An 18,830-nucleotide genomic window follows, 5' to 3' on the forward strand; every position below is an offset into this window, starting at 1 on the left:
CCTCTTGAGGCGATAAGTGCTACTAACTTCAGCTATTAAAGTCGTTAAAATATTGGATACGTCTATGTTTTTTGAATACATATAACCGTGAGAGACGTCTACAATAATTGCATTAAATCTTTGTAAAGGCCACACATATTAGAAATAATAAAATGATGGATCTTAATAATGCAACCAACTGTTGGGATAAAGCGCGCGAGCGCGGCGGGATGTTTAAACGACAGGATGTGACGAGATAAGAATTCAAAGGGAAGCTTGACGATCGCGCAGATTTTCACCATGTTTTTTTCGTAGTCCACTATATCTTTTACCTTTGAAAACCTCACGCAATTTGATATGATCCTTTTTTTATGCTTTGACTCGCGTTTGAGACTCGGATCGTTAGCCAACTCGGGCTAATTCGGGGAGTTGCTGGCTGTCCATGTTGCTCCAGAGAAATGTTTACGCGAAAAAACAATGGCGAGGCGGGTGGGAAAATTACGACCGAGCCCCAACGAAGAAGCCCATTTGATTCAAGAAGAAAGGGAAAGGAGGAGAATATTACGCATTCAACAGGTATAAAAAATAAAAATAGAGGCACATTTGATTCGCTTTTTGATGTCCCGACTATTTGTGACGTCACAGACGAACTTAACCCGATTGAAAATCTGCTAAATTTTCGAGTCATGTTTTATTTTGCATCCTCATAAATTATCTTGCCAACGCCAAATCAGCCATGCATTCATTCACTTTAGTGCGAATGTGAGTCCTCAAACTACCATTCGTCCTGATTGATGCTCTCATCCGTTTCCCAGCAATGCAAACTAATAACCTTCTGCTCAATCAATTACTCTAACAACCGTGTTCACGTGTGATATTAAAGAATTTTATCTTTATTACATTCTCATTTGCAATACTGACTTGGTTGCAGTACAGCAAAAACTGTACAATTTAATGTACCGTTTCCACACGAGTTTTCATATCACATAACAAACGTATAAAAAACCCTCCAAACTGTCCGTCTCCCAGGTTCGTGAGCAGCAAAAGAACTTTGCTGTGCAGACACGGCAGAATGTTGAGCAGCGGCGTCAGCGTGAGATGGAGCTGCTGGGAAATGAGCTGCGGGAGGAATGGAAGCAACAGCAGAGCGAGAAACTGCACGCGCTGCAGATGCTGTATGAACAAAGCCTCCAGATGGTCGGTCAAGGACATAGGATGGCCAAAGAAAATGTAATATAACATGACATTATGAAAATTTTGTAGTTCACATTTATATAAGCCTCTCATTATGGCGACTTGTGCGCTGATGTAAATAACTGGACACTTTACCAGCAGATAATTAGCTATATTATTATATATAATATTAGTATTGTAAAACAGCATTTCGCATTGAAAAATATCATTTGATCTGAAAAAGGAGCCCGATTTTGCGGCCATAACCCGAAAGGAAAGACAGAATCACGCCAAAGCAGAGGAGCGATTTCAAGATGCCCTCAAGGAGTTGAAGTCACAGAAGCATAAAGATATCGAGATACAAAACCGGTGAGCATTGTTCAACTTTTGAATGTGACTAAATGAATGTGTGGATATCACATAAAAAAAAAGTGTGAAAAATGTGACTGTTGTTTTTTTGTTTACTTTCCAGTACAATCAATGCTAGGAAGAAGGCGCTGCAGGTTGAAAAGGAGAGATCCTCAAAAGTGGCCAACCTCCCACCGCCTCCAATAAACCCAATTCTGGTGAGTTCCCAGTACACCAGGTAGGTACTATGAGGAAATGGACTATACGCCACTGAAAAGCACAAAACTGAAAGCATGAGAATATACTATACACTTACACCCAAAAAAAGGAGGGTTTTAAAATCCACTGTGAATGATGAGCCACAATATATATACGGTAAAGTCTCGTTATATCGATATGGATTATATCGATAGTACTGCTTATTACGATACTATTTCTATGAACGCAAGGAGAAAATTTACATGCCGCAGGATCGGATATATCGATAGTCTGGTTATATTGATATTTTTTTCCGACTCCCGAGAATATCGATATAACGAGACTTTACTGTATATATATATATAACTGTCCTGTCTTATCCTTTCAAGAAGGCGATTGATTCTGGGAAATCACACGTGGGAAGGAAATACAACATCAGTTCCTTTGCGAGCACACGTTACCACATGCCCATCGCCACAGTGGATCGAGCGCAGGAAACACAACAGGTTAAAAAAAATCTCACCATAAACTGCATGTTTCTATTACAAGTTGTTCTAAATCAACTTGCACACAAAAAAACAAAACAAAGATGGATGCCCAAGAGGGAGCTGAGATGACGATGAAGAGGCTTGTGGACGTCAAGAGAGACGGCGAGAGGAAGAGAGCAGAGCAAATAGAGACGGCGCGTCTTCGAGGGAAGACTGCTCTGAAGAAAGAGCTCCTTGCACTGGTATGACTTTTCGTGTGTTTAAATATTATTAATATTTTAACATGACATTTTGATTTTTAAAGTTAGCTTTTCTTGCATAAAATTGAGGGCATTCCGTTATCCATAATAATAATAATAATTATTATTATTCTAACAATTAGAATAATGATGATGATGATTATTATTATCATTACGTTTTATTGAATTTATAAGCACCTTTCAAAACTCTCAAGGTCACTTTTCAGTCACAGGAGAGGTTTTTCTGTGGGTGAGCAGCGGCAGCCACACGCGGCAGCGTTCACTCAACCCGGTGGTAAATAGATAGAAAGCTAGCTAGCTAATAGATGTCAAGCAAAAGTATGTATCGGATCGAATTAACACCGTAATATAAAGAATGAAATGTAAAAAATTAAAAAAACAAGAAAAAAAACAACACATTTGTAACAAAACACTTAGATTTTTGTTTTCCGTAAATGGTTGGGCTTGAAAAAAAAAGTTTAATCTTTGCTTTTCTTGTATATTGTATTTTTTATCTGTACATAAAAAATGGTAGAAAGAAAAAACAAGACTTATCAATACAACACCCACCATAAACGTATTACTGTAGTAGAAAGTGTTGCTCATACGGAAGTCTTCATATTAGTGCAGTGAATATTTATTAGTGAGGAGAAAGAAGGTACACGTAAAAAGAAAATTACATTGCACGTCAAGGATATTGAGCAAATGTCAACCCCCCGTTTTTGGTCTCCGTAGGACCACGATCGGCTCCTTGTTGAATTGGAGCACATGCAGCAGGCCGACATGCTGAGGAGGCGGCAGCAGGCACTTCAGATCCCGCCGATGATCTTCCAGCCGCCTCACAGGAGGCAAGAAATGAAGGACGACTTGCAAAGGGACATGGAGTGTGCCTTTGAAGACATGTTCACAAGAGAAAGGAGTAAGAACTCCATATATGGCTCTCTTTTGTTTGTCACATCAAAAACAAAGACAACATTCAAATACAGGTATCATCCGATTTACGACCAGCTCGACTTGCGTACGACCACCCGTACTTACGACCACGACCTCTTGATCCTATTTTTTTTTAATTTTAATTCTACGCCTGGCACCGCAACGCGCTAGCAGGCCGGCAACGTGTATAACAATTTTTGGCCAGCCAGCCAGCATCTCAGTCGCGCACAGCAATCGACTGCGTGATGGCACCAGAGGGGGGAGTTTGTGAGTCATTTAGCCTCGGAGTCTCTTTTCAACATTTTGAATGGATTTCGACTTACGACCATTTCGACTTATGACCGTTTAGTCGGAACGGAACTCGGTCGTAAGTCGGATGTTACCTGTATTCCCTCCCCAAGAAATTTGTGTAGAAAGGCTTTTTTTTTTTGCTTATTTCCCACTCTTAAGAACGGTCTATTGTGCCGCTTGTATGTATATGTACTTCTGTAGTAGACCAAAAGAGTACCATAGTCATTCTATCTAGCTTTCTAGCTAGCTAGCAATCTAGCCCTTGCTAGCTATCTAGCCCTAGCTATCTAGCCAGCCTTATAAATGATATTTATTATTATTATTATTAAATGTCTATACAGTAATCCTTATAAATAAGCGGCCTCAAACGATTCAAGTGATGCTTAAATGGAAATGAACATGTTTGATCCCAGAAATCAAAGGTGATCCGGCGGGCCGGCTGGTCCCTGAACCGCTACCTGCCATGATCACAAGCAGCCACGATTCGGAGCTAGATGTCACATTCGATGAGAACTCCACATCCAAACAAGAAAAGCCAACTGTCAACCCTGCGTCACAGGATGGTACTAAACACTTTTTTTTTTAACCATAATCCAATTCCAATGAAGTGGGGACATTGTATCAGATAAATAAATACAGTGAGACCTCAACTTACAAACACCTTAACTTACAAACTTTTCGTCTTACAAACGGCAAATTTATGAAAATTAAACCTTATAATAAGCACTATTTTCATAATACACACCCACCACGGCTGGCGGAGTGATCTTCGGCGGAAGCACACGACCGAACAGCACCAACACTCCTTATGGAAGGTGACTCTCCTTCCATAAGCCATCAACGGCCATCAAAAAGGTATATAAAACTTTATTTTACAGCACAGTTTATGTCTTTAATTACAGTCCTCATGCAATTCCCTTTGACCTTCGACCTCCAACGCCATTCCATCAAGCCATAAATGACCATCACAAATGTAAATAAAGTGACTTTATGATACAATGCAGTGTATTTCTTTCATTGTAATACCATAGCACATTTATTATACATAGAATAAGCTATGTTGTGTGTAGTTTTAAGGCTTATTTAGTTGAAAAGTATATTTTATGGAAACCTGGGAACGGATTATTCCCATTTTAATGGTTTCCTATGGGATTTTTTTTTTTGAGATACACACTTTTTGCCTTACACACTCTGTCTGGGAACCAATTAAGTTCGTAAGTTGAGGTCTCACTGTACAAATAATAAAAAGAGAATGATGTTGAATAAATGCTCATGCAATTTTCCTCACAACCCTTCTAAACTTGCAGTGAAAACCACAAGGGCACCTCCAAGACAGGGTCTGAAGAACCTCCTCAATCGCATCAGAAACCAAAGGAGTGACCCGACAAACCGTAACGACGCCATCCCTGATGCTCATTCTCTCGTCACCGTTGCCAGTCGGGTCTCCGAGTGTGACGCCGACGTCATCCCAGAACGGGATGGCGTCGTCAGGCCCGAAGAAGTTTCGCAGGGTGCTGCGGTCGCCCATAAGCAGGCGGTCTCGGAACGAGATACGACCATCGATACGGGCTCCTTTAGCAGCCAGCCTACCCAACCGCCGACATTATCTCAAGGTATAATATTTGGGCTGAAAGAGTTTATATGATGTGAAATTTTTATTAAATTTCAATGTAATGTTTGAGGAATTTTGGATATATTCAAAATTATAAACTTTGCATTGGAATGAACTGGGGTCCACGACGTGCCTATCTGGGCTACCCAAAGTTCACTGACGGTGCCCAGCTAGGCCCGTACAAATGTTATTGGTAAATATGATGTACAGACGCTCCCCTACTTACAAATATTCGAGTTACGAACAACTGTACATGCAAACATTTTTGTAGTAACATATGTAGTATTCTCTCCAGTTGTACATGTACATATCTTTACATAGCATATATTTTATTAAATGTATTTTTTTTTAAATACAGGTTACTTATACAAGGTTACTTAAACATACTTATATGAATCTTAAACATACTTGTATAAGCCTTAAACATAAATTCCATAGCACTGAAGCAACTTACGAACAAATTCACCTTACAAATAGCCGTTCGGAACGTATCTTGTTCATAAGTTGAGGAGCGTTTGTACTCTTCATATTCTTGCTTTTTTAACTCATTCACTACCATTCACAAATTTATTTGGTTATTGAAAATATGACAGCGTCATTCCCGAATTTGTTCAGGTTTTTATTTTTCATGCTTGGGTGCCGATAAAGCGCTGGCCATGGCCTCTTGCAATGTTTTTTTTTTCTTTTCCACATGGGTGCAGCATTTCGTTTTTTTCCATGTTAGCGCTTTGTTCCAGCTTCAGCTGTTGTTAACGCGCTATATAAACCAATATGTATGTATTGCATTGTATATTGGACAGCTGACTTCATTTCAAGCTCATATAACTCCAGATCCATGTCATTTAGGAATTAAATTTCTTTTCTGATGAAAGAAGAGTGTCTAAGGTTTCTTACGCTGCATTAAATGTTTATGTAGTCCTAAAACTCAATATTCTATGGGTCCTGGAATTCAAGTGACAATGACAAACACCCTGGCACTGGGGTAGACACGTTTTTGCTCATCTGGCCGTGAATGAGTTCATATTTAATATTCCGGAAGCTCTTTTCGTGAGAAAAACGTGTTTTCTTTTGTTTCTGTTAGCCCTGAATCCAATCAGTGAGCCGGGCTCAGCAGACACTCAACAAGATGACCTAACCTCCAAAATTCAGGAATTTGAAGCAGAGCGAAAGAAAAGGGTAAGAGATGGTTGATTTTGTCACATTTCTTGGGTGAGGCATTTTCCTTGACATGTTTATCTTCTGTAGGAGATGGAGCTGGAGCGGGAGAAACAGCAGCAGATGGCCTTGCTACACGAATTAGAAGACCAGAAAGGTCGTTTGGAGCAGCTGCTGCTCGAGGCGAACCAAGATGGAAAACAACAAGCCACCCAAGAAATTCCTCTGAATCAAGCCGAGGCGCTTCGTGCCCAAGAAGGTTACCCTGATCTACAGGTTAGCTGACGTTTGAATATGATGTATTTTTGGGTTTTGATTCTCAACCATGATTGTTGTCTTGATTGAAATTACAGCCGTCAACTTCTGAGTACACCAGGAGAATCCGTGAATGTCAAGCGCGCCTGCTGGAGCAAAATAGGTATGTTAGATCATCTGCTGATTTCATTGTGAAATTGTTGTGACTTTGACTTCAAATTCATCTTTCAACATCAGCTTTGAAAATAATTGGCTTTTAGATTACAGGTAATTTACGACCGTGTTGCGTTCCGACCAAACGGTCGTATGTTGAAATGGTTGTAAGTCGAAATCCATTGAAAATGTTGAATAAAGACTCGGAGGCTAAATGACTCGCAAACTTCCTCCTCTGGTGCCATCGCACGGTCGATTGCTGTGCGGGCGTGAGATGCTGGCTGGCTGGCCAAAATTGTCGAACACGTTGCCGGCCTGCTAGCGCGTTGCGGTGCCAGGTGTAGAATTATTATTTTTTTTAAAAATGGGGTCTGGAGGTCGTGGTCGCAAGTCAAGCTGGTTGTAAGTCTAGCTGGTCGTAAGTTGGATGTTACCTGCATTTAACAACAACAAAAATGGAAGAAATATAATGCAATAACGAGAAAGCTATTGTTTGTTAGCTTCAGCTTTGGTCCACCTTGACGTGAAACAGTTTTACAAAATTATGAGGTGTATCACGTCAACAAGCCTCCTTGACACGATTAGTCAGCCTCTTGGTTGTCTCTTGATGGAATTTAGGACGATAGAGAGCCAATACACTGGCTAGCTTTGAATCGGTGAGTTTTTCGGCAAGTAGTTGAGATTAAGTTCCAGAGGAGAAAAAATGAAATACAATCTGATTATGTTTCAGACACTTCAAACAACTAGTGTCTGATTGTAATTCCAACTTTTTTATGGGGGTGGCGGGGTCAACTCGTAGAATTCATCAGCAATCCATGGACTTGGCTCGACAACGCCTGGAAGAATACCAGCACACTCTCCAGACTCGTCACAACATGGCCACTTCACCAACTCCTCCGCTGCCTTCCTGCTCTACAGAGCCACAAATTGCTACAGAGTTTACCCTACCGCGATTTGCTGGTCCAGCCATGCCACCTAGTCTTCCCTCCTCCAGTTCCAGCTTTGCGTCCACCCTTCAGTCTGTAGAACCACGTGAACGTTTAATCATTCCTAGGTACCAGGTTCAGGAGATCTCCGATCTTGCCCCTTTGATGAGAAAAGTTGTTTCAAGAGTTTCAGAGCCACCTAGAAGCCCACCTATTACAATAGAGACACTTTCTTCTCAACCGGTTATCGGAGCACTTCCTCCTAAAATAGTCACCAGAGAGTTACTTCCTCCTGATGTGTTCACCAAAGAACCCGTTCCTCCCAAAGTAGTCACCAGAGTACCAATGACCAGCACACTGCCAGACGCTCCTCAAATGAGCACAGCAGATTCACCTCCCCCTCAAGTAGTCACGAGAGAGACCCTACCTTTCAAAATGGTCACCAGAGACTCACTCAGTCTTCCACAATTCACCAGAGAGCCTCTAACTCCGTTGGTCACCATGGAACCAGCTCCTTCTGATGCAGTCACCAGAGAGCCACTTAGTCTTCCACAAGTCACCAGAGAAGCACTTACTCCATTGGTCACCTTGGAACCAGTACCTTCTCAAGCGGTCACTAGAGAGTCACTTCATCCTCAACCAGTCACTAGAGAAGTACTCTTTCCTCAAGTGGTCACAAGGGAGTTACTTCATCCTCAACCAGTCACCAGAGAAGTACTTGGTCCTCAAGCGGTTATCAGAGAATCCTTGACCATTAAACCAGTCACTCCAGAGTTTCTCCATTCTAAAATAGTCACTGCAAGCCTTCCGTTCCGACCCACCCAAACGGTCACAGAGGGTCGGTTTGGAACACCCGCAGAAGATAACTCAGACCAGGAGAGGTCTCAGGGGTTCCACCAGCAGCAGCAAGAAGGCAAGAGAGAAAGCCTAGAAGAGTTTGCAGAAAAACAGTGTGATAGTCTGGAGCTCCTAAGGCAGGAAAAGGAAGCTTTGCAGGCTCTGATTGACATTGACGCACAAGTGAGTGTAATGATTGTCTGTTGATGTCAAAATGAAAGTCAAACGGTTGTAGGATGACGTTCTTTCCAATCCGCAGCCAGACAGTGAGGCCTCGACGGTGGACGGCGTCGGTGAATCTCGCTTGGGACTACTTTCCACCTTGCTCAAAATCATCGAAAAATCGAACGGTGGGAATCTGCCGACTGAAGACGATTCGAGTCCATTCTCTAGTGAGATGGGTAATGAAATGTTTAATACTATCATGTTTTCATTTGATACCTTTGCCTACGACCTTTCTGCTCTGATTTCTGCGACTAAAAGGCCGTTACCGTATATGTATTGTTGTTTCAGTTTCTCCAGTCTCGCTGCATGCTCCTGCTCGAGCAGGAAAACCCCCAATGACCCGCGACAGGCTGGGTATGGTGAGGGAACAGCATGAGCTCAGCGCCATTCAGGAAGTCGAGACGCCAGTGAACACCAGTCTGGTGACAGGTCAGTATAAAATGCTTATTGACGTCAAGACACTAAAATTCGTACTGGGAAATGATACACGGGATTTGAAGAACGCGGGATTGATTCGATGACAACCGTGTAGAAATGTCGTAGCACGTCCTGTGGCAGGCCATGCTTCTTCATCATGTCTCTACATCACTGGCGCTGTATCTTCTCTCAGGTCCAGAGGACATTTTCTCTGTGCCGTCACCGATACGGGACTGGTCTCTGCAGGAGCCTCACGAGTCCTCCGTGACCACCGAACATACTCTACAGACGTCCTCCATATCAAGTTCAAGAAGGTCCACCCCACCATTCTCTCGAAGAAATCTGGAGATGGGGACGGGATTATCCCCAGATACTTCTGAGCATGGTGAATTCATTTTTTTGCAACTTGTGTGCTGACATATTTGTTTTATTGACAGTAAAATCTGACAATTTCACATGAATTTAGACTCTGTGGAATCTAGGAATAAAACATATTTTGTGTTATTGTGCCGGTCCCAAGCCCGGATAAATGCAGACGGTTGTGTCAGGAAGGGCATCCGACCTAAAAAGATGGAGGACACTGATTTGCTGTGGGAAGAGAAAAGCCGACAGCAAAATAAGAATTGGATTGGATTAGCCTTTATTAGTCTCTCAGTGGAGAAATTTACATTTCACAGCGGCAAAGTGATGAAAGTAAGAGGAAAGGAAAGGAAGAAATAGAAAAACAAATACGGGAGCTGCTGTAAAGGCACTCTCGCGGCGCCATTTTGAAGTAAAAAAAAACGGAATAAATAATGTGACACAACACAAAAGACGCAGTCATTCAATCTTAAGCACTGTCTACACCCTCTGTTGCATGAATCAGTTCTAGATGCAAGAGCAGAGGATCAAAGCGTCCTTTTCACCTATGGATCAGGGACGTCATGGTGGAATATGCACGTCTGCTCCAAGCTAAATGTCGAAAGCAAACACCAAGCTGTCGCATCCAAAGAAATTGTCTCACATCTCCTGTCGCATGTAAATCCACTTCAATTCCAAGCCGCGACTAGCCCACATATGCCGCAGAACAAACAGAACAAAGCGGGGCTGTGAAAATGCTGACGATTACTGGCGCAAAAAAAAAGCACAATGGCCCCACAGCTGCTCAGCTTTATATAAAAATGGAATTTGTCTTTTCCAGGTTCATATCAACACGCCTCGTCCAACTCTGGGATGGGATCAGATGCTTCTTTCAGCGTGGCACAAATGAGCAGTGATTCACTCTCATATGCTACCGGGGCACCTAGAGGGGCAAATCCGCTGGTAGGGGCCTTTTTTTTTATTCAAAGGATGACATTTCATTTGGGTACACTTCTCATGCCCTCTGAGGTTCACAAATTGTGGATCAATGATGAAAAATAGCCAAATCTGAGTGTCTTTACAATATCTGTTTTGGCCTATGATTATGCGTGAGAAGCTTTTCGTCTTTGTCTGTTTGTGTTTGTCAGAATGTGTGCGGGTGTGGCTGTGGGTATTTTTGTATTTATTGTTTTGTGCGATCGTATGTGCGTGCGAGGGTGTTGTCTTCTTTTGTGTTACTGAGCGATGATGTAAACACAAATTACCTGAAGTGTATTTCACAACAAAATACATTTTATGAGGGTTTCTACACTTGAACTGAGCTCAATATCTGTGTGTGTCTGCGTGCGTGTGTGTGTGTTTGTGACAAAAGTTATTATTATCATTATTATTTTTTTTTTTGTGCACTGAGTGATGATGTAAATCTCTTTGACCTGAAGTGTACTTTTGACTAGAAATACATTTCCGTGAGGATTTTTACACTTGAACTGAGCTCGATTGTGTCTATTTAATCTTAAATAATGAATATAAATAAATTAATAAAAATGTGATAATTAATTAATAATAACAAATATTAAATAAATTATTATTACTATTAAATAAATTAATAATACATTGAGTTTTTGTTCTTTTAATAGAATAAATAATAGTAATAAAAATAATAATAATAATAATACGTTTAATTTACAAGCGCCTTTCTGAACACCCAAGGACACTTTACAATTAAAAGAACAATACACAGAACAATAAATAAAATGATAAATAATAAAATAGCTGATTAAACAAGACCGTGAATGCAATTTTAAACAGGTGGGTTTAGACTTCAAGATGGTGCCGCGAGAGTGGCTGCCTTTCCAGCAGCTCCTGTATTTTGTTTTTCTACTTCTTTCTTTCCTTTCCTCTTTCATCGCTTTGCTGCTGTGGAATGTCAATTTCTCCACTGCGAGATGGATAAAGTTAAATCCAGTCCAAATTTGGTTACATTAGCTCACACTGCAGACACACGTGTATTTTTTTTGGGGGGGGGGGGGGGTTAAGCATTTTACCTCATAAGTTTAAGTGCGCTACATTATGGTATGGTAGCATTTTCTTCGAATCAAGGCATCGACAACCTACCTTAACTGTATGTGGATGTGTGTTATTAGTCTTCACGTGGAGCTACTGATCTGGACTGCCTGTCCACCACCACCCTGTCCACTGGGAGCTACATCACCACTGATGCAGAGACCAATGCAGGTGAGAAATATGTCTACTAGCAATTGGTTTTTGAGACTGTATGGAAAGAGGAATAAAATACAATGTCTCTGGAAACTACACGAAAACTGTGTTCTCTGTCACTCTCAGATAAATCTCCATCTCTTGGAGCTGCGGAGTCTTCTCAAAATGGCACCTCATCCAGTCATTTTGCAGGACAACCACAACCTGCTCTTCCCAACGTCCAGCGTCTCATCGACCAATATGCTCATGAGCTTGACGTGTCTTTAAGCGCCGTGGGTAAAAGAGCAGGTACATCGTGCGTAAGATGCTCCACGCCCAGAATGTGTTCTCTTGAACATAATTTCTTCCAGAAAACCCAACTTCTTATAACTTCCTCTTGTTTTTGATCTGCAGACAACAGAGTCTCACTTTTGGAGGAGCTTCAGTCTTCAGACCTTCCAATTTGGACGTTAGAGGACGACGACGACGAACTGTCTCACGTGACTGTTTCCTCTCAAGCCGCCCTCGCGACGGACATGGTCAGTTAGCCACAAAGCCGTTTGAAAGGCTTTCTGTTTGTTTACTATTTTTTTTACATTGATATATTAGATTGATTGATATTATTAGATATTATTATTATTAAGGAAATATTTTCAACATGGCCTTCTTGTTCATCTTCAGAATCACGACCAGACTGCCCACCCAATCGCCGAGCTATCCGTGTGTGAGGATCAAGCATCATTCAGACCTCTCATTGGTCAGCCGGGAGATCAGTCGTCCTATCTTCTCGCCGAACAAAGAGACGTCGCCATGGAGCCTCTGATGGCTCATTCGTCGATGATCGTCCAGCCCTCCGGCCCGCCACTTTCTGCCCGATTGGACTTGACTCCGAGTCACATGACGGAACAAGTCTCGCAAAAGTCAAGCCAGCGCAGGCTTGAAGACGAGAGGACACAAGCGTCCATGTTGGACGAGCATCTGGAGGAGAGCTCCATGAGACTGCTTGTCGCAGAGCTGGACGTGTCTTCTGGACAGGACAGTGGAAGCTCAGGTTAGAGGATTTTGGAGGTATATTGCGGAGAGTGAATTTGATTTTATTTTTATTTTTTTGTCACACCCCAAAAATCCTTATTTAAAGGACAACCGACACCAATTTGTTTGTTTCCTAACTGACATCAGAAAAACCTTTTATAGCATCTAAAATACCCAAAACACGCAGGCGGATATTTTTAGTCAAATGCAAAACATCCGTAAAAATGACTTAGTGTCCCAAAACGGCCACAAAATGAGCTCGAAATAGATTCAGAAAGTCCCGCCCCCTTGTTGGTGACGTCACGCCAGGATACTCCTTCACAAACTGCCTTGCTCCAGAATCAAAACAATGGCTTCATAGAGTTCAGATTCGGAAAAAAAGATGCTTTCTTGTTACTCATCCCGTTATGAATATGATTCAAATAGTTCTGAAGAGGAAAGCATAAATGTTTGCAATCAATGAAAGAAGTCCTTCCGTATCAATGCGAGCCGTCTGGACTGAAATGTAGCGCCCAGAAAATGCACAAGATGGCGCACAAGCTCCGTTGGAAATGGGCTGATTTGTCCGCTGGGAATTTGTGGAAGCTTACACCTTCTTTATGCGTATTACTGCAATTGGCTGTGACACACATCGATTCACCATTGCGTTATTTATGTATTTTTCCTTCTAATTTCGCCATCAACATGGTCTTTTCGGGTGAAAAAAAGTACCCAAAATGCATTGTATGTCGCTTTCTCGGTCAGGGGCGTTCCCGCCGTGACGTCACTTAGGGCATCGTCATCAACTCGAAAACAAAACTTCCTAAATATTCAGCGGCAGTCTTAAAAGCTAAAATGGAGCTATATGCGGTGGAATCTTTGTCAAATGCGCTCCGTAGAAGTCATTTGAAGTGATTTTACAAATTATGGATGCAACATGCATAACAAAATGTATGTATTGCACTGTATTTTGGACAACCGCCCTCATTTCAAGCTCATATAACTCCAAACTCATATAATTTAGGAATTAACTTTTTTTTTTTTAGGTGAAAGATCTGGCGTCGATCTCAGCAGTTTGTCAGAGACCGCCATTCTTCCACGTGTGTGGTTACCCCCCGAAAGCTCCTATCACAGTGCTTCAGTCGCCAGCGTGAATCCTCACGTGGCCGAAGCGGCGTCCTTTCACCCCCTCCCGGCCGAAATCACCAATAATGACACGGCTCCGGACCCGTCCGCTGTTTTTCAAGACGGATGTCTCTCCACCGGCGAGCTCAGTACATCGCCACGATCCGACCTGCAGTCACATGGTGACGCCTCTGAGAGCGAGCAATCCACCGAACACTTCAGGGCGGCGGAGGAGGACCACGCTCGTCGGACATCTGCTTGGGATTCCGGCGACTCTCTGCAGGTTGGATGTTTGACAGGACGGGAGTGACGTTTAGATGAGATTAAATTCGATTTATAATAATAATAATAATACATTTCATTTTTTAAGCGCCTTTCAAAACTCTCAAGGTCACTTTACAGTCACAAGTTTTTTTTCTGTGGGTGAACAGTGGCAGCCACACGCGCCAACGTTCGCTCAACCTGGAAGTAACTGAAATAGATAGAAAACTAGCTAGCTAATAGATAACAAATAGGTAGCTAGCTACCGAGTTAGATAGCATTACACGCGCAGAAAAGCATAATCACCACAGCTGTCCACTGGACGGTAAAATGGCACCGGCGACATTCCTCCCAATCAAAAACGGTGCTGGCATATCCGTTTCTTCCGAGAAGACGCAATCGCTCAGCACAGTCTCCTCTTTTGATGAATGTCGTGGCCCAAAATTGCTGTAAAACAATCCGTATCCGTTCCACATGACTCGCAACAACTCAAAAGTAACAAAAAGAAAACACAAAAACAACAACAAAAAAAGCAAGATGGCTGCCTACTCGGGCGCCATCTTGGACTTCCATTTTGTGTTTACATCTCGTTTTCTGGTTGATTTTTGAACCCTTTTTTGGGGGGATTTTTGCATCTGCTATGTGCGCTTTCACCCAACTGATCCTAATTTTGAAAGGCGCTTAGAAATGACATTTCTTCTTCTTATTATTATTATTATTCTAACAAAATATTTGCCTCCATTTTGATTTCAGACTCTGCATCTCTCCCAATCCGACGCGAGCGACACTTTGTCTGCAATCAGCATACTTACGGAGATCAATGTCGAAGCAGAGAAGCAGGCGGCGCAAGGACCAATTCCCGAAGTCGTTGCAGATCGCAATTTGGACCTGAGGATGGACTTCACTGCTATGCTACCGGTACATTTTTCGACATCACAATTTGGTCATTTTCCCCAAAATGGCTGACTATGTTCTGTGAATAAGTGTGTTTTTTGGATACTAGGCATGTTTATCATTTTATTTTAACCCACGGGCTGCAGTTTGTTGGATTTTGATTGTTCCTGTGACTGATAAAGTTTGTATTTTTTCTGTTTCCAGGAAGCAGACAATACAAAGGGCATCCTGGAGCAGTCCCAAATCACCTTATTGAGCTTGACGGACATCACGCTATGCAGCATGGAGCCTGAAGAAGAATTCATGTGGGCGGAGGAACTTAAACTTGAGGTACTTACTTGGTATTCTAGTACCTTCAACGGACATATTCCGGGTTGAGTGAACGCTGGCGCGTGTGACTGCCGCTGCTCACCTGCAGAAAAACTGATCCTGTGACAGTTTTGAAAGTCTGGCTATACCTAGCTAGCTGCAATCAATTTATCTATTTGCTATCTATTCGCTACCTTACTAGCTAGCTGGCTACCTAGCTAGCTATCTATTTGCTATATATTCGCTATCTAACTAACTAGCTATCTATCTATTTGTTATCTATTAGCTAGCTAGCTAACTTTCTATCTATTTGAGTTATTCCGGGTTGAGGGAACGCTGGCGCATGTGGCTGCCGCTGCTCACCCGCAGAAAAACTGATCCTGTGACTGTAAAGTGACCTCGAGAGTTTTGAAAGGCGCTTAAAAATGAAATGTATTATTATTATTACTAATAATTACTACTAATAATTCTACAAACTTGGCCAATAAAGATGATTCTGATTGTCCAGTCATTCCCCATATAAACTAGTGTTCTCTATTGTAGGAGTCCCAACCAACCATCAAGGAGGAACCTTCAGGGGACTTAAAAGATTACAAGAGCTCACTCGATTCAGGTAAAGTCCGCCATTTATTTCCCCGTATGTCTTTTTTACTGATGACACAAGTGTGATGTTTACAATTGTTTTAAGTTAATTGTATGTGAACATCGGATAATAATAATAATACATTTCATTTATAAGCGCCTTTCAAAACTCTCAAGGTCACTTTTCAGATGGCTAGCGGATGGCTAGCGAATAGCTAGCGAGGTGGCTAGCGAATAGCTAGCGAGGTGGCTAGCGAGATTTGGGAATTTACATTTTTTTTCTAATAAAAGAAGAAAGTTAAAAGATTTTTTACACTGCATTGAATGTTAATATAGTCCTAAAACTCAATATTCCCTGGGACCCGAAATTTAAGTGAAAATGACAACAACCCTGGCACTGGAGTGGACACATTTTTGCACGTCTCGCAGTGATGAGTGAAGATGCCACACAATGACTGCAAAGCACTAGTTTTATATATATTGTGACACTTAAAGGATCATGGACAGAAAAGGCCAATCTTGGGGTAATTACATATTTTTCATCATATTTTTTTTTCTGGTATCAGGCACGCTCCTGGAGTTCAACTGGGGGTCTCGGGATCGTGGGCACAATGAGGAGAAGCGCCAAAATCTCCTGAAGCGATCAGCCCGCCGGGCTGAGCTTGTCAAGGCTAAAGGTGTACTAGCCAGGTCTGGAGCAGCGACTGAGGTGCAGTCACGGCAACGCACTTTGCAGACCAAGGTTATTATATTTCACGAATAATAATAATAGGACATTTTCATTGATGAAACTAAATTAAAAGCTATTTAGAAAAAAAATACCCACTGATAATACACGTTTACAAACAAACAAATCGCTTGCATTTTTTTTTAAAAATGCCAAAAGTAATAAATGAAATTAAAAAGAAGCATTACCCAAAAATAAAATAAAAGTATTCCCTTGAGAAAAAATTGGCACGCCAGACAACTGGCTAGGGAATTAGCTTCCGTGTGCATAGTTTGATTCCGCCCCTTCCGGTGTGAAGTTTACATTTTCTCTTATAATGCAGTGCGCCTGATGTACGAAAAACATTTTAAAATGTCATTCATTGAAGGTGGCATGGAAAACGTTTTCAAATAAGTAATTCATTGAAGGTGGCCCCTTATAATGCGGTGCGCCTTATGTACGGAAAACATTTTCAAATATGTCAATCATTGAAGGTGTGTCTTATAATGCGGTGCACCTTATGCATGGAAAAGATTTTTAAATGTCATTCGTTGAAGGTGTACCTTATGTATGAAAGCTGTTTTTAAATGTCATTCGTTGAAGGTGGGTCTCATAATGCGGTGCGCCTTATGCATGGAAAACGCTTTCAAATAAGTCATTCAGTGACGGTACGGTGCGTCTTATAATGCGGTGCGCCTTATGCATGGAAAATGTTTTTTAAATATGTCATTCATTGAAGGTGCATCTTATAATGCGGTGCACCTTATGCATGGAAAATATTTTTACATGTCATTCGTTGAAGATGCACCTTATAATGCGGTGCACCTTATGTATGGAAAATGTTTTTAAATATGTCATTTTTTGAAGGGTGCGCTTTATATTCTAGAAAATACGGTATTCTAATCCTCCTGCAGACTCTGTCAGCTCACCGGTTGGTGCAAACGAAAGCCAAAGATGCGCCGGGCAAGCCTGAAGAAGCTGCAGAGGTCCGCAAGGAGGCTCCCGCAAAGACTCAACAGGGAGCCAAAGTTGATGAATCCAAAAAGTCCATTTTGGTCATGCAAAAAAAGTCCACGAGTCCTCCAGGTAGAAAAATGTGATGCATGGATGGAATCGATCGATTGATTTGGGTGCCTGTCAATTGATTGTCTTTTTTTTTTTTTTTTTTCTAGCAACGAGCATGACAACAAAGCTGAATGAGAACAACCAAATCAAGAGTGGCAAAAAAGATGTTACTGAGATGCACAGGCGAACTCAGAGGTATTTTGACACTATTATTGATATATTTTTTAAAGGACAACCGACGTCTCCGGACAAGTTGTGTCCATAATTTGTAAAATGGCTTCTACTGAGCGTATTTTACAAAGATTCCACCGCATATAGCTATATTTTATGTTTTAAGACCCGCGTTGAATATTCCGGAAGTCTTGTTTTTGAGTTGATGACGAGTCCGTACGTGACGTCACTAAAGGAACGCCCCTGACCGAAAAAAGGACACATTGTAGCAGTCCTTCTAACACGTCAATGCATTTTGCTGTACTTATTTGGTCTGAAAACGTCATGTTGCACCAAAAAGAGGCAGAAGAGGGCGACCAAGCTCCATGTAAGGAATTAATCAGCCTGTGGAAAAGGGGCTGATTAATTCCTTACACGGAGCTTTGTCGCCATTATCTGCCTCTTTTTTAGTGCTACACCCCCCCCCCCCCTTATTGCCTCAAAATGTCGGTTGTCCTTTAAATGTTACATTAACGCCTTTTGTTTCTTTCAGACTTTACGAGCAGTTGGAGGAGGTAAAGTTGCGCAAGGCCGTCCTGAGCCGACAGGAGGCGTGCGCCAGGAACAGACAGAAAGCCAAAGCTTTCCACATGGTAAAACCATCACGCTCAAAACTTTCCCTTTTTCCAGACAACTGACGCTAAGTATGTTTTGAATTCCCTCACAGAAAACCCTTCAGAAGCTGCGTGCCAAGCAGACTCATCAATGAGTGAATGTTTTGAGATTTTATCAATAAAGCTTTTAACTTATTCAAACATCTTGCTGTCTTTTACAGCATTTTTTTTAATAATAATAATACATTTCATTTCTAAGCGCCTTTCAAAACTCTCAAGGTCACTTTACAGTCACAGGATGAAGATTTTCTGTGGGTGAGTAGCGGCAGCCACACGCGCCAACGTTTGC

The 18,830-nt window shown here is 41.8% G+C and overlaps 1 protein-coding gene and 1 non-coding gene across 3 annotated transcripts; both read left to right on the forward strand.

The window, feature by feature from the left end:
- Window positions 1–237: 237 nt before the first annotated feature.
- On the forward strand, window positions 238–18,684 carry cep295 (centrosomal protein 295). Of its 2 annotated transcripts, none has more exons than XM_089014526.1 (30): window positions 238–555; window positions 1,009–1,209; window positions 1,397–1,521; window positions 1,625–1,718; window positions 2,088–2,204; window positions 2,288–2,428; window positions 3,161–3,344; window positions 4,063–4,212; window positions 4,957–5,262; window positions 6,343–6,437; window positions 6,507–6,692; window positions 6,770–6,834; window positions 7,624–8,770; window positions 8,847–8,988; window positions 9,101–9,241; window positions 9,423–9,614; window positions 10,410–10,531; window positions 11,713–11,803; window positions 11,912–12,073; window positions 12,179–12,303; window positions 12,446–12,815; window positions 13,822–14,183; window positions 14,915–15,079; window positions 15,260–15,385; window positions 15,908–15,977; window positions 16,513–16,688; window positions 17,567–17,738; window positions 17,825–17,912; window positions 18,421–18,520; window positions 18,595–18,684. In XM_089014526.1, exons 1-30 carry the CDS (start codon window positions 457–459, stop codon window positions 18,634–18,636), a joined length of 5,556 nt encoding a protein of 1,851 aa, XP_088870652.1. In that variant the 5' UTR covers window positions 238–456; the 3' UTR covers window positions 18,637–18,684. The 2 variants fall into 2 exon arrangements, with proteins under 2 accessions (XP_088870652.1, XP_088870653.1); XM_089014527.1 differs by having other exon boundaries at window positions 2,091–2,204.
- LOC148888736 (small nucleolar RNA U2-19) lies at window positions 10,612–10,671 on the forward strand. Its single transcript, XR_016117264.1, has one exon. It is a non-coding gene; the product is annotated as a small nucleolar RNA U2-19 (small nucleolar RNA).
- Window positions 18,685–18,830: the final 146 nt, after the last annotated feature.

Source organism: Hippocampus bargibanti, linkage group LG14 (genome assembly GCF_051943395.1).
Source record: "Hippocampus bargibanti isolate YZ-2025 linkage group LG14, ASM5194339v1, whole genome shotgun sequence".
Taxonomy (NCBI): Eukaryota; Metazoa; Chordata; class Actinopteri; order Syngnathiformes; family Syngnathidae; genus Hippocampus; species Hippocampus bargibanti.

Coding starts and splice junctions, on each gene's coding strand:
- cep295 (XM_089014526.1), top strand. CDS start 457: ATGGCGAGGCGGGTGGGAAAATTACGACCGAGCCCCAACGAAGAAGCC. Junction 4,213..4,956: donor CAACCCTGCGTCACAGGATG/GTACTAAACACT, acceptor CTAAACTTGCAG/TGAAAACCACAAGGGCACCT. Junction 9,242..9,422: donor GAACACCAGTCTGGTGACAG/GTCAGTATAAAA, acceptor ATCTTCTCTCAG/GTCCAGAGGACATTTTCTCT.